Genomic DNA, 19,519 nt, shown 5'->3' on the forward strand with positions numbered 1-19,519 from the left:
GGCTCGGGCTGGGCGTGCACAGGGCAGCTCTCAGCCCAGCCCGACCGTCCCCGCAGGCCGTGCTGAAGCGGGGCCTGAAGCCCAGCTGTACCGTCCTCCCCCTGATGAAGAAGGACCACGCCGACAACCTGCACTTCCTGCTCAGCAGCGTGGGCCGCCTGCACCTGGCAGGGTGGGTCTGTGCACGCTCTCCCGGGGCCTCGATGGTCCACTTCCCCACCTTGGTCTCTGGGGCTTAGGGGAGGTGGTTGGCAGTGGGGGTGATGGGGGTTCCCAGGGCCAGGTGCGCCCCTAACCTACTCCCCACCCCCAGCATTGACATCAACCCCAATGGCCTGTTCCCGCCCGAGGAGTTCCCAGCCCCCCGGGGGACCCCGCTCATCTCCCCCCTCATCAAGTGGGACCACAGCCAGACCTGGGACGTGCCTGCCGCCGAGGACTTCCCCAACGGCTCCAGCAGCTCCTCGGCTACCGTCTACACCATCGGTGAGGCTGGTGGGGCGTGAGGCCGGGCGGGGAGGGGAGGCCGGGCAGGGTAGGGGCTCCAGCTCTCCCTCCCGAGGTGGGCACTGAATCCTGTGCCCCGCAGACACCAGCCCCGAGTCCCCCAGCCACTACCTGGTGGACCACCGCATTGACGGCCGCATCCTCTTCCCGGCCACCGGCTACCTGTGCCTGGTCTGGAGGACACTGGCTCGCACCCTGGACCGAAACATGGAGCAGATGCCCGTGGCTTTTGAGGACGTGACGCTGCACCAGGCCACCATCCTGCCCAAGACGGGTGAGGCGGTGTGGCTGGGAGGAGCCGTGGGGGTGCTGACCTCTGACCCCTGACCCCTGCTTCTCACCCTGGTTCTGCTGTCCACAGGCACTGTGCCCCTGGAGGTGCGGCTGCTGGAGGCCTCCCACGCCTTCGAAGTGTCTCAGAACGGCAACCTGGTCGTGAGCGGTGAGCGGATGCCAGGCCACGGGGTCCCTGACGGGCCTCGGGGTGGACCCCTGGTGTCCGGCTCTGCCCTCAGACCCCCCTGACTGCCCCCCCCCGCCGCCCACAGGGACTGTGTACCAGTGGGAGGACCCCGACCCCAGGCTCTTCGACAACCAGGACAGCCTGGACGCAGTGGAACCCGCAGACCCCACGGCCACCTTCCGCCTGTCCCAGGGCGACGTGTACAAGGAGCTGCGACTGCGGGGCTACGACTACGGTCCCCACTTCCAGGGCGTCCTCGAGGCCTCCCTCGAAGGTGGGCACGGTCCCCCCGGACACCTGGGGGCGGGCCCTGAGGCCACTCACCCGGTGCCCAGCGTCCAGGCGCCACGTGCCTGCCGTGGCCCCAGCCAGGGGGGGTGTGGGGAGTCGGGGAGGAGGGTCACCGCGGCCTGGTCGGCACGGGAAGAGGCTGCGTGCGACGGACCTCTCGCGCTGACGGACCCTCTGCCACAGGCGACACCGGCCAGCTGCTGTGGCAGGACAACTGGGTGACCTTCCTGGACAGCATGCTGCAGATGTCCATCCTGGGCACCCACCAGCGCAGCCTGCGCCTGCCCACCCGCATCGCCGCCATCCGCATCGACCCCGCCGCCCACCGGCACAAGGTGCACGTGCTGCAAGGCGAGACCTCAGGTAGCACGGCCCGCGCCCCTGTGCCTGCCGCCCTGCGCCCCTGTGCCTGCCGCCCCTGTGCCTGCCGCCCCTGTGCCTGCCGCCCTGCGCCCCTGTGCCTGCCGCCCCTGTGCCTGCCGCCCCTGTGCCTGCCGCCCCTGTGCCTGCCGCCTCTCGCCCCTGTGCCTGCCACCCCGCGCCCCTGTGCCTGCCGCCCCTGTGCCTGCCACCCTGCGCCCCTGTGCCTGCCGCCCCACGCCCCTGTGCCTGCCGCCCCTGTGCCTGCCGCCCCTGTGCCTGCCGCCCCTGTGCCTGCCGCCTCTCGCCCCTGTGCCTGCCGCCCCTGTGCCTGCCGCCTCTCGCCCCTGTGCCTGCCGCCCCACACCGCCCACACTCACCGTGTCCCTGCAGCGGTTCAGGTGGTGGTGAGCAGCGCTCTGAACAGCACGGCGGCCGGGGGCGTCCTCATGTCGGGCCTGCACACCTCGGTGGCCCCGCGGCGGCAGCAGGAGCAGCACGCGCCCATCCTGGAAAAGTTCTGCTTCACGCCGCACGTGGAGGGCGGGTGCCTGGCGGGCAGCGCGGCCCTGCAGGAGGAGCTGCAGCTGTGCAGCGGTGAGGCCCGCCCGGCCCCAGGCCCTAGCCTGTACACACCCCTGGTGGCGGGGAGCTCGTCCCACAGCCCGTCGCCGGGACCTGGTCTCGCTCTGCCTCCCCAGCCTTCACAGGGCTACCCACCAGCGCCGGCGAGCCCTCCTCATGCCCGGCAGGAGCTGGGGCTGCGGGCACTGACCTCGCTGTCTGTAGACACACCTTTGTGGGCAGCGCCCTATTGGGGCACAGTAGCCTCTGTCCTTGGGCCCTCTGTGGTCGGTGCCAGTTCTGAGCCTCCATGCCCATCCCCCCCCAGGGCTGGCACAGGTGCTGCAGACCAAGGTGGCCCAGCAGGGGTTGAAGATGGTGGTGCCCGGGCTGGATGGGGCACAGGCCCCGCGGAAGCCCCCGCAGCAGGGCCTGGCTCGGCTGCTGGCGTCCGCCTGCCAGCTCAACGGGAACCTGCAGCTGGAGCTGGGCCGGGTGCTGGCGCAGGAGCGGCCGGGGCTGCCTGAGGACCCGCTGCTCAGTGGCCTCCTCGATTCCCCGGCGCTCAAGGCCTGCGTGGACACCGCCCTGGAGAACGTGACCGGCCTCCGCATGAAGGTGGTGGAGGTAGGCGCCGGGCAGGGCGGTCGGCACGGGCCGAGCCGGGCAGACCCACACCCGGGCCAGGGCCCGGCCGAACGTGAGCGCCACCGTAAGACTGCCTGCGTTTCTACCGCTCCCACGGGCGGGGGTGAGGGACACGGGGCTCCACAGACGGGCTGCGGGGTCGGGGTGCCTGCGGGGGGCCGCCCACCGAGGCCTCTGTCCAACCCAGGTGCTGGCTGCCGACGGCCACCTGTATTCGCGCATCCCGGCGCTGCTCAACACCCAGCCCCTGCTGCAGCTGGACTACACGGCCACCGACCGCCACCCCCAGGCCCTGGAGGCCGCGCAGGCCAAGCTGCAGCAGCTCAACGTGGCCCCGGGCCAGTGGGACCCCGCGGACCCCGCCCCCAGCGGCCTGGGCCCGGCCGACCTGCTGGTGTGCAACTGTGCGCTGGCCACGCTCGGGGACCCGGCCACAGCCCTCGGCAACATGGCCGCCGCCCTCAAGGAGGGGGGCTTCCTGCTGCTGCACACGCTGCTCAGAGGGCACCCCCTCGGGGAGACGCTGGCCTTCCTGACCTCCCCTGAGCCCCAGCCGGGCCGGCAGGGCCTGCTGGGCCAGGACGCGTGGGAGGAGCTGCTGGCGGGGGCGTCCCTGCGCCTGGTGGCCCTGAAGAGGTCCTTCTACGGCTCCGTGCTCTTCCTGTGCCGCCGGCCCGGCCCGCAGGGCAGCCCCGTCTTCCTGCCCGTGGACGACTCCAGCTTCCGATGGGTGGGCTCGCTCAAGGTCAGTGCCCCCGTCCGCCCGCCTGGCCCCGCACGTGTGGACCCGGGGCCCTCCCGGAGACCAACCCTCGCCTCGTCCTGCAGAGCATTCTGGCCGACTCCTCCTCCCGGCCCGTGTGGCTGACGGCCAGCGGCTGTGCCACCTCGGGCGTCGTGGGCATGGTCAACTGCCTGCGGAAGGAGCCTGGCGGACACCGGGTCCGGTGAGGCCTCTGAGCTGTGCCCCCCCCCCCCCCCGCCGCCCGTCACCCCCTCCCTCCCTTTGGCCCCCCCACCTGCCCATCACCCCCTCCTCCTGCCCCTCACCCCCTCCCTCCCCTCGGCCTCACCTCACTGGTCTGGTGCCCACAGGTGCATCCTGGTATCCAACCTCAGCAGCACGTCCCCCATCCCCCAGCTGGACCCCGGCTCTGCGGAGCTGCAGGAGGTGCTACGAGGGGACCTGGTGATGAATGTCCACCGGGACGGGGTCTGGGGGGCCTTCCGCCACTTCCCGCTGGAGCATGGTGAGCCCCCAGGCCCTCACGGCCGCTGGGTGGGTGAGGGGGGCTGGGGTCCCGCCCAGCCTGGGCCCAGCAGCCCTGCCTCTCTGGCCCAGGCCCGCCGGAGGAGCAGACGGAGCACGCCTTCGTGAACGTCCTCACCCGCGGGGACCTGTCCTCCATCCGCTGGGTCTGCTCCCCGCTGCGCCACGCCCCGGCCCCCGGCCCCGGCGTCCAGCTCTGCACCATCTACTACGCCTCCCTCAACTTCCGCGACATCATGCTGGCCACGGGCAAGCTGTCTCCTGACGCCATCCCAGGTGCGGGCAGCACAGGGCAGGGGCTGTCAGCGCGCAGGCCCCGGGGGAGAGGGGTCCCCACCCAGAGCGCTCGGGACCACCCTGTGGGCTGACCCACCCTCTGCCCCCAGGGAAGTGGGCCGCCCGGGACTGCATGCTGGGCATGGAGTTCTCTGGCCGAGACCCCAGCGGCAAGCGCGTGATGGGGCTGGTGCCCGCCGAAGGCCTGGCCACCTCCGTTCTGCTGTCCCAGGACTTCCTGTGGGACGTGCCCTCCAACTGGTGAGTCGGCGGCCGGGGGCCCGGGCCCCACACATTCGTGGCCGGGTCGGGCCTGAGTGACCCGTCCCTGTGCCCGCAGGACCCTGAAGGAGGCGGCCTCGGTGCCCGTGGTCTACACCACGGCCTACTACTCGCTGGTGGTGCGCGGGCGCGTGCAGCGCGGGGAGACGGTGCTCATCCACTCGGGCTCGGGTGGCGTGGGCCAGGCGGCCATCGCCATCGCCCTCAGCCTGGGCTGCCGCGTCTTCACCACCGTGGGTGAGCTGCCGCCCCTCCCGCTGCCCCTCCCGCCCGCGGCCAGCTCACCGCAAAGCCAGCTCACCGCACCGCCTCCCCCACAGGGTCAGCCGAGAAGCGGGCATACCTCCAGGCCAGGTTCCCCCAGCTCGACGACACCAGCTTCGCCAACTCCAGGGACACGTCCTTCGAGCAGCACGTGCTCCGGCACACGGCGGGGAAGGGTGCGTGGCCCTCAGACCCCCAGCTCCACCCTCTGCCCTGCACCCGGGCTCCCGCCCCTCCCCGACCCACCCTACCCTGCGGGCTGAGCCGGAGAAGACGGCCAGGCAAGGACGGGGTCTGGCCTCTCGACTGGGTGTGCCCAGCGGTGGGGTGACTGTGGGAACCCCTCTCCCCCCAGGTGTGGACCTGGTCCTGAACTCGCTGGCAGAGGAGAAGCTGCAGGCCAGCGTGCGGTGCCTGGCTCAGCACGGCCGCTTCCTGGAAATCGGCAAATTCGACCTTTTCAACAACCACCCCCTGGGTGAGGGGCAGCAGGCGGTGGGGGCCGGGGCAGGTGGGGTCCCCCGGGCGTTGGGGCCGGGAGTGCTCAGGCTGTAGGCAGTGGGGGCCGGGGCAGGTGGGGTCCCCCGGGCGTTGGGGCCGGGAGTGCTCAGGCAGCAGGCGGTGGGGCCGGGGCAGCTGGAGTCCCCCGGGCGTTGGGGCTGGGAGTGCTAGCCGCGCCCTCCGCTCCTCTGCCCGCCAGGCATGGCCATCTTCCTGAGGAACGTGACCTTCCACGGGATCTTGCTGGACTCCCTCTTCGAAGAGGCCAGCGCCGACTGGCGGGCGGTGGCGGAGCTGCTGCGGGCGGGCATCCGGGACGGGGTGGTGCAGCCGCTCCGCTGCACCGTGTTTCCCAAGGACCAGGTGGAGGGCGCCTTCCGCTACATGGCGCAGGGGAAGCACATCGGCAAAGTGCTCGTGCAGGTGAGGGGCCCTGGGCGCCCGTGCAGGTGAGGGGGGCCCTGGGCGCCACCTGGTCCGGCCCCGGGCAGAGCGTGACCGTGCTGCTCGTGCAGGTGCGTGAGGAGGAGCCGGGCGCCGCGCTGCAGGGGCCCCCCGCCCGCCCTGACCACCGCCGTGTCCAGGCTCTTCTGCCCGGCCCACAAGAGCTACGTCATCGCCGGGGGCCTGGGCGGCTTCGGCCTGGAGCTGGCTCAGTGGCTGGTGCTGCGCGGGGCCCAGAAGCTGGTGCTGACCTCGCGCTCTGGCATCCGCACAGGTAAGGCCTGGGGTGGGCGGGCGACGGGCAGTGGGACGCGCCCTCCCTGGTCGGCCCCCCCATGGGCTCTGAGGCCTAGGCAAGGCGGCTGGAGCCCTGATCCCAGCCCCTGCCTGCAGGCTACCAGGCCAAGCAGGTGCGGGAGTGGCGGCGACAGGGCGTGCAGGTGCTGGTGTCCACCAGCAACGCCAGCTCCCTGGACGGGGCCCGGGGCCTCATCGCCGAGGCCGCACAGCTGGGGCCGGTCGGCGGCGTCTTCAACCTGGCCATGGTGAGTGGGCTCCGCGGGCGGGCGGGCACCGGGCCGGCGGGGCAGCACTGAGGACGCCTCTCCCCAGGTCCTGAGGGACGCGATGCTGGAGAATCAGACGCCCGAGCTCTTCCAGGACGTGAGCCAGCCCAAGTACAGCGGCACCCTGCACCTGGACAGGTGGGCGCGCCCCTCCCCACGCCCGGCCCATGCGCCACTCGGGCGGTATGGCCCCCCCTGGCCTCCCCCCACTCCCCGTGCCTCCTGCACGTGCTCCCAGGGACTGGGGTCCAGGCCACAGGCCTCGGGGCAGAGCCGAGGCTCCACAGAGGCAGGGCTGGTTCAGCAGGGGGCCGGGCAGGCGCAGCGGGCCAGGGAGTGACCCCAGCACCCACAGGGTGACCCGTGAGGCGTGCCCCGAGCTGGACTACTTCGTGGCCTTCTCCTCGGTGAGCTGTGGGCGTGGCAACGCAGGCCAGACCAACTACGGCTTCGCCAACTCCACCATGGAGCGCATATGTGAGCGGCGCAGGCACGACGGCCTCCCAGGTAGGCCCACTCCCTGCTGACCCTCCCCCCCACGGGCCCTCACCCCGCCTGCTCTGTGCTGACCCTCACCCCCCTACGTGCCCCTCACCCCCCCACCCGTTCCCTGCTGACCCTCACCCCCCGCCTGCTCTGTGCTGACCCTCACCCCCCGCCTGCTCCGTGCTGACCCTCACCCCCCCACGTGCTCCCCCCCGCCTGCTCTGTGCTGACCCTCACCCCCCGCCTGCTCCGTGCTGACCCTCCCCCCCCACGTGCCCCTCACCCCCCGCCTGCTCCCTGCTGACCCTCACCCCCCCACGTGCCCCTCACCCCCCGCCTGCTCCCTGCTGACCCTCACCCCCCCACATACCCCTCACCGCCCCCTGCTGACCCTCACCCCCCCCCTGCTCCCCACTGACCCTCACTCCCCCACATGCCCCTCACACCCCCGCCCCCCTCGCCCGCAGGCCTCGCTGTGCAGTGGGGCTCCATCGGCGACGTGGGCGTCGTGCTGGAGACGATGGGCAGCAACGACTCGGTCATCGGGGGGACGCGGCCCCAGCGCATCGCCTCCTGCCTGGAGGTGCTGGACGTGTTCCTGAGCCAGCCCCACCCCGTGCTGAGCAGCTTCGTGCTGGCGGAGAAGAAGGCCGCGGCCCGCGGGGACGGCGACGGCCAGCAGGACCTGCTGAAGGCCGTGGCCCACATCCTGGGTGAGGGCCGCCCCGCCCCGGCCCCCCCACCGCACGAGGGGGCCTGCCTGCTTGCTCGTGGAGGGAGGCGAGGGGCCTTGCCCACCCATGGGCCCCCCACTCCCCTCCCCGCTTGCCAACCAAGCGCCTCTCCCCAGGCATCCGAGACTTGGCCGCTGTCAACCTGGACAGCTCGCTGGGGGACCTGGGCCTGGACTCGCTCATGGGCGTGGAGGTGCGCCAGACGCTGGAGCGTGAGCACGACCTGGTGCTGTCCATGCGGGACATCCAGCAGCTCACGCTCCGGAAGCTGCAGGACCTGTCCTCCCAGGCCGGCCCGGCCAGTGGTGCGTGCGGGTCAGAGGACGCGGGCCCAGCCTTTGGGGTGTGGGGTGTGTCTCGGCGAGGCCTGTGGGCAGCTGGGCCGGGCCGGGCCTGTTGACCCCGCCCCTCTGAGTGGGACCAGAGCCCCAGCCCCCGCAGCAGCTGGAGCCGCAGAGGCAGTGGGAGCCGGCCTCCCTGGCATCTCCTCTCCCCACAGAGCTGGCGGCTTCCACGCCCAAGGAGGGCAGCCCCGCGCGGCAGCAGGCCCTGCTGAACCTGAGCACCCTGCTGGTGAACCCCGAGGGCCCCACCCTCACACGGCTCAACTCGGTGCAGAGCTCCGAGCGGCCCCTGTTCCTGGTGCACCCCATCGAGGGCTCCACCACCGTGTTCCACAGCCTGGCCACCAAGCTCAGCATCCCCACCTACGGCCTGCAGTGCACCCGAGGTGTGTCCGGGTCCCGAGGTGGGGGCGTGCCCATGGGGCCTGGGCGCCCACCCACACGGAGCCCTCCCGCCCGCAGCCGCACCGCTGGACAGCATCCACAGCCTGGCCGCCTACTACCTCCAGTGCGTCAGGCAGGTGCAGCCGGAGGGGCCCTACCGCATCGCCGGCTACTCCTACGGCGCCTGCGTGGCCTTCGAGATGTGCTCGCAGCTGCAGGCGCAGCAGGGCCCCGCCCCCGCGCACAACAGCCTCTTCCTGTTTGACGGCTCGCACACCTACGTGCTGGCCTACACACAGGTGAGGGCAGCACCTGGTCAGCCCGGTCGGGGTCCGTGTGCCCCTGCCCTCGCTACAGAGCCTCTCCCTCCCCTTGCAGAGCTACCGCGCGAGGCTGACGTCTGGCTGCGAGGGGGAGGCCGAGGCCGCGGCCATGTGCTTCTTCGTGCAGCAGTTCATGGACACGGAGTACAGCAGGGTGGGTCCTAGGCCGGATGGGTCTGTGCCTGGGGGCGGGGTCTGCGCCTGGGGGCGGGGTCTGCGCCTGGGGGCGGGGTCTGCGCCTGGGGGCGGGGTCTGCGCCTGGGGGCGGGGTCTGCTGGTCCACACAGCGGGACCCACTCAGATCCGTCCCGCAGGTGCTGGAGGCGCTGCTGCCGCTCGCGGGCCTGGAGGAGCGCGTGGTGGCCGCCGTGGACATGATCACGCAGAGCCATGCGGGCCTGGACCGCCGTGCGCTCACCTTTGCGGCGCGCTCCTTTTACCACAAGCTGCGCGCTGCGGAGCAGTACACGCCGCGGGCCACCTACCACGGCAACGTGACGCTGCTCCGGGCCAAGAAGGGCGGGGCGCAGGGCGAGGACCTGGGCGCCGACTACAACCTGTCCCAGGTGTGCGACGGGAAGGTGTCGGTGCACATCATCGAGGGCGACCACCGCACGCTGCTGGAGGGCAGCGGCCTGGAGGCCATCCTGGGCATCATCCACGGCGCCCTGGCCGAGCCGCGCGTCAGCGTGCGGGAGGGCTAGCCGCCCGCGGGTCCTGCCGCCGGGCCCGGCCTGCACCCCGGTGGCCGCTAGAAGTAGGACTGACGCCCGCCCGTGCCGGGCACCTCCCGCACGGCCACCTCGGCCGCCACCTCCACGTGGGTGCGGGGCGGGGACCCGCGCCACCGACTTGGAGGCCTCCCTGGTCTGTGAAGAGTCGGCCGAGCCGGGCACGATCCTGTGAGCCCCGGACGCCACGTGCAGTCGGCGCTCGTTGAGGTCCTGGTTTGGATTCTATTTATTGCGCCGCTGGGGAGCCGCGGGGCCCGGGGCAGCGGGCCGAGCCCGCCCGAGGCCGGGATGCAGCGGGGCAGCGGGCCGGGCACCCACCCTGTTCTCTGTACTTTTTTCAAGAAACACATTCACGTTGCTGCTCAGATTTTGAAATTTACTGCAATTGTCAGTTGAAAGAACCTTGTCTGGATCTGTTTCATTTTTACACGGACCCCGTGTCGGTGACGATAGGGACCCCGCTCTCCGCGCCCTCCAGCACCAGCGCCCACAGCAGCCTGGCGCCCCCTGCAGGCCACACAGCCAGCCCGCAGGCACCCGCCCACTCCGTGCGTTAGGGGTTGCGGGCAGCGGCTGTGGGGGCCCTGCACCTGTCGCCAGAACTGGTGAGACCACGGGTCTGCTTCCTGGCACGTGTCCTACCCTCCTCAGAGGCTTTATTTGAAGGCGGGAACCACACGGCAAATGCCCTCAGAGCCACACCTACACTAGCGACGGGCAGAGTGGAGGCTGGAGGGAGGGTGGAGGCTGGGAGGGAGGGTGACAGGCAGGGGCCGCCCCTGAGAGCCAGGGGTGAGGTGGGCGCCCTGGAGTGGAGTTGCTGGCGGGCGAGGTGAGCTGCAGAGTTGGGCTCTGGGAGGGGTGCAAGGTAGGGAGCGGGTCCCCCTGGGCTTCCAGAAGGACGTAGGGGGCCCAGCGCCAGGCCAGGCGCTGACGTGTTCCTAAGCAAGCTCAGCGGCCGACGGCCCCAAGAAGGAATGAGGTTCGGTGCAGCGCAATAAAGCAGTGGGCGGGCTTCTGGAGCCGGACCTTACTGTCAGAGGTTCCAGAGCAAATGTTCTTTAGGGACAGGGTTGTCCAGTGACCCCAAAGGAGGAAACAACCCGACACTGTCAGGTCCCTAAAGCCTCTGGTCACGGGAAGCAGGAGGTAACACCCCGGAAGGAGAAATGGGCGAGTCACTAAGGCTGGAGGTCCCCACCCCCGCTGCGATGGGCAGGAGGACCCGGTGAGGGAGGCTGTAGGAAGGAACCAGTTTGCCTGACGTCAGATCTCCCAGCAAGTTCATGGGAGACCTTGGCCAAGAGGGGCCACGTTCTGGGTCATAAAACGAGTCAAATTCTAAAGGATTCACTTTGTATAAAACATTTTCTCTGCCCACAGCTGCATAAAATTAGAATCGTTCGCAAAAAGCCCTTGATTCCTCAAATTCTCAGAAACCCCTTTTAACTAACTGGTTAAAGAAGAAATCAACGTGCAAATTAGGGTTTTAAACAGAAAAGTGTAAAAATGTGTGGGATTCGGCTAACAGTGCTTAGGGGAAATCTATAGCAAGAAGCCATTTATCAAACCGATGGCTTCAGATTCCACCTTAAGAAACTAAAGAAAGAAAGACCAACTGAGACCCAAACTTAAGTACAAGAGGAACTAAAACATCAGAGTAAAAAACAAAATGAGTGAAACCAAAACTAGTTCTTTGATTCATTCCCGGGTTTCGACGCGCGTGCGCGCGCGCACACACACACTAGTTCTGTGAGAAGACCAATAATTCGTAAACCTTAGGCCAGAGACAGCTTGGGTGTATGGGGGCGGGGGGGGGGAGGGCTGGGAGACAGAAATTACCAATATCAGGAATGACAAGTGATACTGCTAAGCTTATACACAACTTTATGCCAAACAGAGTGAGCAAATCCCACACAGGACGGAGTAGACAACCAGAATAACCCCCCATCTATTGAAGAAAATGAACTTGTTTAAAACTTTCCTACAAAAAGAAACTCCAGATGAACGGCAACTTCCACCAAAAAAAAAAAAAAAAAAAATCTCTTACAGCCTGGCCTGTGTTGAGCGTGGACCCAGGAATCAAGAGGTCACCAGTTCAATTCCCAGCCAGGTCACATGCCCTGGTTTCGGGCTCGATCCCCAGTCGAGGGCATGCAGGAGGCAGCCCATCACATCAGCGTTTCTCTCTCCCTCTCCCTCCCTCTAGTAAATTGTTCTTTAAAAAGTGCAGTTGAGCCGAAACCGGTTTGGCTCCATGGATAGGGCGTCAGCCTGCAGACTGAAGGGTCCCGGGTTCGATTCCGGTCAAGGGCATGTACCTTGGTTGCGGGCACATACACGGTAGGGAGTGTGCAGGAGGCAGCTGATCGATGTCTCTCTCTCATCGATGTTTCTAACTTTCTATCCCTCTCTCTTCCTCTCTGTAAAAAATCAATAAAATATATTAAAAAAAAAAACATTGTTTAAAAAAATATAAAAAATAAAATATATTTAAAAAATAAAAAAAATAAAAGATAAAAAAAATAAAAAGTGCGCTGATGTTTGCGTGTGCTTTCTTTTTAGATTCCTTAGGAGTTTCCATGCAGACAATCACACCACACACAGAAAGGGGCGTTTTTCTTGTCCCTGTCTGGACACCTTTTTCTTTTTATTTTATTTTTATTGATTTTTTACAGAGAGGAAGGGAGAGGGATAGAGAGAAACATCGATCAGCTGCCTCCTGCACGCCCCCTAGTGGGGATGTGCCCGCAACCAAGGTACATGCCCTTGACCAGAATCGAACCTGGGACCCTTCAGTCTGCAGGCCGACGACTGAGCCAAACCGGTCAGGGCTGGACACCTTTTTCTTTTCTCGCTGTAGTGAGGTGGTCAGAGCTGCCAGCGCTGCTGCGAGGAAGACTGGCGAGAGCAGGCATCCTGGCCTCCGAAGAAAAGCATTTCGCCCGTCGTCACCTGTGATATTGCGGTTTTGATGTGTTTGTTTGTTTTTGTAGATTCTCTGCCAAGTTTAGAAAGTTCCTCTCTATTCCCAGTTTATGGAGTTTTTTTAGTTTACTTTTTATGCTTTACGAAGTTGTGTGTCACCTTTGCAAGAGACCATGCTCATCTTCTTTCTACAGTTCCCATTTTAGAGTCTGTGCTGCCGAAACCAGCACCTTTTTATTTTTTAAAAAGTACATTTTTAAAAAAATATATTTTATTGATATTTTACAGAGAGGGAGAGGGATAGGGAGCCAGAAACATCGATGAGAGAGAAACATCGATCAGCTGCCTCCTGCACACCTCCCACTGGGGATGTGCCCGCAACCAAGGTACATGCCCTTGACCGGAATCGAACCCGGGACCCTTCAGTCCGCAGGCCGACGCTCTATCCATTGAGCCAAACCAGTTTCGGCTAAAAAGTACATTTTTATTGATTTCAGAGAGGAAGGGAGAGGGAGAAAGAGAAACATCAATGAGAGAGAATCATGGATCGGCTGCCTCCTGCACGCCCCCTACTGGGGATCGAGCCTGCAACCGGGGCGTGTGACCTGGCGGGGAACTCAACCATTGAGCCATGATGGCTGGGCTCACATCTGTTCTTGATAAAGACCCCTTCCCACACCAGGCCATTCATTCTCCCTACCTAGGAGTTGGGGGTCCTCAGACCTGGCCCTCCTGGGAGGAAATGAAAGGAGCCCCATAAACAATTCCGCGGACTCCCATGTTCTTAGTTCTTACTGGCACTGGGTAACTTTAAATAAATAAATAAATGAAGTAAAAAAAATAAAGTTTCTCAAATGTCGTATGCCCTTGGTCAACTTCCGGGGGCCTGGAATGGCTGCTTTTAACCATGTGTCCCGTTTTATCTTTACGTAAGCAGAGACAGGGTTGCGTCCCACATGAGCGTGTATTCCAGTAATCCAGGCAGCATGGGAGGGCAGCAGGTCGGCCGTGAAAATCTGTTTGTTCAGGGATAAGGAAGCGGGGGATGGCTGCAGGGTCTGGTCAGTGTGTCTCCTTCCAGGATCTTGAAGTCCCATAACAAGGCCATTAATTTTTAATGGTGTTAAAGCCCAGCTCCACCCTCCGGTTCCTGCGGCTGGAGGATGGTCAGCATTCCTGAGGCAAACTCCCGGAGGGGCCAGGGGCCAGCACAGCAACCAGATCAAAGCAGACAAATAGACGAAGGATGTCCTGTCCTTTGTCCTCAAAATGCACTTTCTCCTCTGAGCAATGGACCCATCCAGGCCCCAAGGCATACTTACCTTTTTAAAAAAACACATTTCTACTGACGTCAGAGAGGGAGAGAGACAGAAACATCGATCAAAGAGGATGGGCTGCCTCCTGCACGCCCCACACTGGGATCGAGCCCGCCACCCGGCCATGTGCCCCGACCGGGAATCGAACCCCGACCTCCTGGATCCCAGTTCGGGCGCAGCCCCTGGGCCCCGCTGCCGGGCTGTCCTCACCCTTTTACAGCGGCGGTTCCTGCCACACAGGGAGCCTCTCCCTGCCGCTCCTCCGGGGAAGAACCTCTGAACAGCGGGGTCCCGATCCTATTGGCACCTCAGCGCCATTGCCGAGTTCCAGCGGCTGCTGTCCACCTGCGGCGCTGCCTCAAGCGCTGTCACGCTGACCCTTAACCCCTAACCCCTGACCCTAACCCTGATTCTGATCCTGACCTCGGTCACGCAGGAGCCGAGGACTCCGACCATCAGGGACCCAGGAAGGGACCGCGGCGCAGGGCTGGGCGGCCTTAGCTTTTTGGGGGCGCGGGGTGAGGAGGCGCAGGAATTGGTGGGGAGACGGAGGTAGGAGGGACCGCAGGACCTGGGACCACGTGCTCGGACCGGGTCCTAGCGCAGGGCCGAGCCAACCTCCGGCCTCTGACCTCCGACCCCGTTCGGGCCCTCGTCGCGTGCGGGCCTCTTCCCGGCCGGGCTCGGTTTCCCGGGGGCGCATTTCCGGTTGCACCGCAGGCCGCCCGGACCGCCCTGGCGGAGGCACCTTCCGGCGGCCCCGGCGCGGAGCCCTGGGCTCGGCTGCTGCCCTGCGCGAGCCGGGAGCCCCGCACGCCGCCCCGAGGACCTCGCACGCCGCCCCGAGGACCCCGCCCCGAGCTTGGCCCATCAGGTGCGCTCCCCGCGGGGTCCTGGCCGCGCTGCCGCCGCCTGACTCCTCCTGCCCGTGGCCGCGCGGGCCCCTGCTCGGGCACCACAGTGGCGCCCAGATGGTTTTTACGTGTAGTTTCCGTTTCCAAAAGCACCCAACGCGCCTCTGGGCTCTCGGTCACTAAAGCGCTGGCGGCCGCAGCCCGGCTCCGGGGGAAGAGCTGTCCGGGTCGGTCCCGGCGCGGAGCGGTGGTCCCTCCAGGGGAGCAGGGGGCGCTGCACCTGAGCTCACCTGTGACCCCCGAGGGGCTGGGCGGAGGGCCGCCTGGTTCAGGTCTCCAGGGACATCCCCCCTGGGGGGCCCTGCTGCCCTCCCGGCCCTGGTCGCTGAGACCCCCCCTCCCCCCGCAGTGTGGCGAGAAGAGATGCCAAAGCTGCAGGGCTTCGAGTTCTGGAGCCGCACCCTGGGGGGGGCCCGCCACGTGGTGGCCCCCATGGTGGACCAGAGCGAGCTGGCCTGGAGGCTGCTGAGTCGCCGCCATGGGGCCCAGCTCTGCTACACCCCCATGCTGCACGCCCAGGTCTTCGTCCGCGACGCCAACTACCGGAAGGAGAACCTGTACTGCGAGGTGTGCCCCGAGGACCGGCCCCTCATTGTGCAGGTGCGGGGCCGGGGACCTGTCCTGCACCCCTGGGAGCACCTTGTTCTCAGTTCTCATTGGAGCAGGGCGTGGGGAGGGGTCTGTGGAAGCCGGGCCCACCTGCAGCTCCTCAGAGCTTGACCCCTTCCGGGAGCTGCTTGCTCAGACCTCGGCGCATGGACAGCGTGGCCGCCAGGAAAGATCTGTAGCCCCATGACCTCCCTGGAGCGGGTCCACATGCTGCTCTTCATCAGGAAAATGAGAAAGAATGGCCCTGCTCTCAGCGGCCGGTGACCCTGGCCCCTCACAGTCAAGAGAAGTCCTGTGAACCTTGAGGCGGGGCGGGGTGGGGTGGGGGGGCTGCTATGTGTCCCAACTCAGTCCTTTTGGAAGCATTGAGGGCAGGAGGCCACCCTATAGGCAGCCCCTGGGACACGCCCCCACTGGGACCCCAGGTGAACCCTGTGGGCAGCCAAGGGCCGGGGCCTGGCTCCAGTTCCTGGTGACGGTCCCGTCTCCCCCAGTTCTGTGCCAACGACCCGGAGGTGTTTGTCCAGGCGGCGCTCCTGGCTCAGGACTACTGTGACGCCATCGACCTGAATTTGGGCTGCCCCCAGATGATAGCCAAGCGGGGTGAGTCGCTTGGGGACAGGGCTGTGGGCTCTCAGCAGCCCCGCACTCGCCCGAGGGCCCGGGAAGTGGACGGGCTCCCCGAGATGAATGTGTGTTGCTGCCACAGCCCCCATGGCTGTTCCCCTTGGTGGGCTCAGCCGTTCTTCCTCGTGGGGCCTGGGGAGTTGCTGGTGGTCAGAGACCGTGTGGGGCGCCCTTGAGCCCGGGCAGCTGGGCAGACAGAGCCACCAGCTCTGACGCTGAGAAACCGCTCAGTGGCCGTCTCCCTGGAGACACCCCCTCAGGGAGCCCCCGGCCCATGGGCTCAGAAGACGGTGCGCAGCCCGTGCAGGGAGCTCGGGGCCAGCCTGGCAGGTCAGCTCTCGGCCTGTGTGGACGCGGGAGGAGGGGGACGAGGACCACGTTTGTCACTGCAGGTCACTACGGCGCCTTCCTGCAGGAGGAGTGGGACCTGCTCCAGAGAATGAGTGAGTCGGCGCGTGTGGGTGACGGACGGGCCACGTGTGGGTGACGGGCTGCGTGCGGTTGGGCGAAGGAGCGGACAGTGGCCAGCAGAGACCTTGTGGCCACAGCGCTCTCCTGGCTGTGGACTGTCAGCCTGTCGCGTGCAGGGGGCAGGGTCCTCGCCAGTCCTGGCCCCTCCACCGCCCTGGGGGGGTGCGGAGGCGGCCTCGCGCCTGCGTCAAGGTGCTTAGTTGTGGGTCCCCACCGCCTCTCAAGGGTGAGCACCCGGTTCTCAGAAGCCCCTCCTTCCGCAGTTCAGCGGGCCCACGAGAAGCTTTCTGTCCCGGTCACGTGCAAGATCCGGGTCTTCCCAGAGATTGACAAGACCGTGAGGTACGCCCAGATGCTGGAGAAGGCTGGCTGCCAGGTGAGGGGTGGGGCCCTGCTCCAGGTGTGTCCCAGGAGCGCTCGCCCTCTGGGGGCGATAGGAGTCACAGTGACCTTGAGGGGGCCCATGAGGGTGGCTGGCCTTGACCCTTGACGGGGACGAGGCTTGTTACCTGCACCCTGGTTGCACCGCAGGGCATCAGCTGGCCCGAGTGCGCCCAGGCGGGGTCTGGGGGGGCCAGGGACGGAGAGCCACGCTGCGTGGCCCTGAGCCAGCCCTGCTGTGTCCTAGCTGCTGACGGTGCACGGGCGCACCAAGGAGCAGAAGGGGCCTCTGTCGGGCACCGCGTCCTGGGAGCACATCAGGGCCGTGCGGTGAGTGGGGTGGGGCCTCCCAGCCCCAGACACGGCCCTCAGCCCTCTAAGGCGACCGGGGTAGAGCGAGGGTGGGGACCCCAGTCTCCTCCGCTGAGTGCCCCCTGCTCCCCAGCAGGAAGGCCGTGGCCATCCCTGTGTTTGCCAACGGGAACATCCAGTGCCTGCAGGACGTGGAGCGCTGCCTGCGGGATACGGGGGTGCAGGGGGTCATGAGTGCAGGTGAGGCCGCACCCCCGCCTACGACCCAGCTGAACAGCCTCAGGCCTCGCGCTGCCCTCACGGCCCTGAGCCGGCAGCAGCCTTGCCCTTGGTGTGATGGGGCAGGGGCGGGGTGTCCCTCTGGGGTCATGAGCACCCTGAGCTGAGCCCCCGCCCCCTCCCGCAGAGGGCAACCTACACAACCCCGCGCTGTTCGAGGGCCGCAGCCCTGCCGTGTGGGAGCTGGCCGAGGAGTACCTGGACCTGGTGCGCCAGCACCCCTGCCCGCTGTCCTGCGTCCGGGCCCACCTCTTCAAGCTGTGGCACCACACGTGAGTGCTCACCCCACCCCCCGCCCCCACCCGGGCGCTGGGGGTTTCACGGCGAGGTCTCCAGAAACGTATCCGTTGTTGGCCACCAAATCAGGCCTAGAAGGGCCGGGTGACGGGGAGGCAGCCTGGGTGGGAGAGAGCAGCTCCCCGCTGCCCGGGGCTCGGTCGGAGCTGGGGGTGGGCCCGCTGACGGCATCTGTCTCAGGCTGCAGGTGCACCAGCAGCTTCGCGAGGAGCTCGCCAAGGTGAAGACCCTGGAGGGCGTGGCCGCCGTGAGCCAGGAGCTGAAGCTGCGGTGTCAGGCACGTGCAGGGCCTGGGAGCCGCCCGGGGCCTCTGGGACTGGCTGGTGACGGGGACCCTGGCCTTTTGCAGGAGGACATGTCCCGGCAGGAGGGGGAGGAGCCCTTGGGCGGCCTGCCTTTCTTCCACTGGATCTGCCAGCCCTACTTCCGGCCGGGGTGAGCATGCGGGCGCGGTCGGGCAGGGCACCCGAGGGCCCAGCGGGCACGGCACGCTCTGCCCCATCCTCCCAGGTGCCCGGCGGCTCCCCTACTCGCGGACGCTTAGGTTTACGTCTTTCCCCTCTTCCCCTCTGATCCCATTGGCGGCGCAGCCCTGCCCGGGCTCAGAGGTCAGACCCCAGAGTCCGGTGCCCTTGGCTTCACACTGGCCCAGCCAGTAGCCTGGGAGCTCGGCTATGGGCCTCCCAGCTCTGCCGTGGCCCTTCCCTTCCAGGCCCAAGGAGGGGAGCAGGGAGAACACGGGCGCCCGTAGTAAGCGGGCCCTGGAGGAGGAGGAGGGCAGCGCAGACGTCCTGTCCAAGAACAAGCAGAAGAAGCAGCTGAGGAACCCCCACAAGACCTTCGACCCCTCGCTGAAGCGTAAGCCGTGGCAGCTGCCGCCCTGAGGCAGCCGGAGAGGCTGTGGGCTTGGGACGGCCTTCCTGAGGGACGGGGAGACCCAGCCATGGCCACAGCATCTGAGCCCTCGGGGGAGGACGGGGCCTGGGGTTCTAGGCACCGAGTCTGCATGTCGGCTGCCCCAGCGCGCAGGGAGACCCGCAAGCTTTGTGTGGGGACCGTGGGGCGGGGGCGCTGCTCACCTGGCTCACAGGGACCCCCTTGTGCTCTTTTCCCAGCAAAATACGCCAAGTGCGACCAGTGTGGGAACCCCAAGGTGAGCTGCCCTGCAGTGCTGCCCGCGGGGCTCGGCCCAGGGGTGTGGGTAGTGTGGTCCCTGCTGACCCTTGCGCCTCGGCACGGCCCACTCGGCTCACTAGCTTTCCTGCGTCCAGGGCAACCGGTGTGTGTTCAACCTGTGCCGGGGCTGCTGTAAGAAGCGAGCTTTCAGAGAGACTGCGGACTGCCCAGGTGAGGGCACTTGCTACGCCCCTCCCTCCCTCCCCGGCCCCTTGGGCAGTGGGACCTGTGACCACCTGAGCCCCATTTCCTCCCCCACCCCTCTGCCAGGTCATGGACTGCTTTTTAAAACCAAACTGGAGAAATCACTGGCCTGGAAGGGGGCCCAGCCCCAGCTGCAGGAGCCCCCGCAGGCGGGACCCGGGGACCCAGGCGGCTTCCCGGAGGTCCTGGGCAGTGCCCTGGCCTAAGTCCCTCCGGGCTCAGGACTGTGCGAAGCCCCACCCCTAAGGAGACGCCTTCACTCAGGGAACCTCCTGCTCCTTCACACCCCTCGGCCACACCGGCTGAGCGCGGCCCCAGCGAGTGCTCCCAGGCTGGACCTGCCTGTCCTCGCACCGTGTGCCCTAAAAAGCGAACAATAAACCTTCGGAGACTTGCAGTGTGCCCGTGACGTCCCGGCGAGTGCGCCCAACCACACCCCGCTGGGAGGGAGGAGCCCTCGAAAGAGGGAAACGGGCAGAGCCCCTCCTGCTCCACCGTCAGCCAGGAGCCGCCCTAGACCGGGCTGGGCCCTTTGCTGCCTGGAAGCCCGGAGCCCCCCCCACC

General features: G+C 66.7%; 2 protein-coding genes across 2 annotated transcripts in view; both read left to right on the forward strand.

Annotated features, from left to right (window-relative positions):
- Window positions 1–9,836, forward strand: part of FASN (fatty acid synthase) — a 63,677-nt gene extending 53,841 nt beyond the window's left edge. The window contains 28 exon segments of the mRNA XM_080681176.1: window positions 57–172; window positions 314–486; window positions 590–781; window positions 869–949; window positions 1,056–1,244; window positions 1,445–1,624; window positions 2,015–2,218; window positions 2,514–2,812; window positions 3,021–3,578; window positions 3,662–3,780; window positions 3,929–4,083; window positions 4,176–4,379; window positions 4,490–4,640; window positions 4,720–4,898; window positions 4,982–5,101; window positions 5,281–5,403; window positions 5,626–5,849; window positions 5,942–5,974; window positions 5,976–6,144; window positions 6,264–6,415; window positions 6,483–6,574; window positions 6,792–6,943; window positions 7,390–7,635; window positions 7,773–7,961; window positions 8,156–8,386; window positions 8,463–8,683; window positions 8,763–8,861; window positions 9,022–9,836. Of these exon segments, the coding sequence (XP_080537302.1) occupies window positions 57–172; window positions 314–486; window positions 590–781; window positions 869–949; window positions 1,056–1,244; window positions 1,445–1,624; window positions 2,015–2,218; window positions 2,514–2,812; window positions 3,021–3,578; window positions 3,662–3,780; window positions 3,929–4,083; window positions 4,176–4,379; window positions 4,490–4,640; window positions 4,720–4,898; window positions 4,982–5,101; window positions 5,281–5,403; window positions 5,626–5,849; window positions 5,942–5,974; window positions 5,976–6,144; window positions 6,264–6,415; window positions 6,483–6,574; window positions 6,792–6,943; window positions 7,390–7,635; window positions 7,773–7,961; window positions 8,156–8,386; window positions 8,463–8,683; window positions 8,763–8,861; window positions 9,022–9,411 (5,241 nt within the window). The 3' untranslated portion in view covers window positions 9,412–9,836.
- A 3,879-nt stretch (window positions 9,837–13,715) lies between these two features.
- DUS1L (dihydrouridine synthase 1 like) lies at window positions 13,716–19,358 on the forward strand. Its single transcript, XM_080681220.1, has 14 exons — window positions 13,716–14,559; window positions 14,949–15,199; window positions 15,703–15,811; window positions 16,228–16,278; window positions 16,570–16,682; window positions 16,935–17,017; window positions 17,136–17,239; window positions 17,406–17,550; window positions 17,756–17,852; window positions 17,925–18,010; window positions 18,288–18,433; window positions 18,691–18,728; window positions 18,847–18,922; window positions 19,022–19,358. The coding sequence occupies exons 2-14, from the start codon at window positions 14,963–14,965 to the stop codon at window positions 19,159–19,161; spliced, it is 1,425 nt and encodes a 474-aa protein (XP_080537346.1). The 5' UTR covers window positions 13,716–14,559; window positions 14,949–14,962; the 3' UTR covers window positions 19,162–19,358.
- Window positions 19,359–19,519: the final 161 nt, after the last annotated feature.

This window comes from Plecotus auritus (assembly GCF_963455305.1).
Source record: "Plecotus auritus genome assembly, chromosome: 7".
Classification (NCBI taxonomy): domain Eukaryota; kingdom Metazoa; phylum Chordata; class Mammalia; order Chiroptera; family Vespertilionidae; genus Plecotus; species Plecotus auritus.

Bases quoted from the DNA above. Each gene is read 5' to 3' on its own strand.
- DUS1L (XM_080681220.1), top strand. From the start codon at position 14,963: ATGCCAAAGCTGCAGGGCTTCGAGTTCTGGAGCCGCACCCTGGGGGGG. The intron at 17,240-17,405 runs GTGAGGCCGCAC...CCCCTCCCGCAG, and splicing joins GCAGGGGGTCATGAGTGCAG to AGGGCAACCTACACAACCCC. The intron at 17,551-17,755 runs GTGAGTGCTCAC...CATCTGTCTCAG, and splicing joins TTCAAGCTGTGGCACCACAC to GCTGCAGGTGCACCAGCAGC.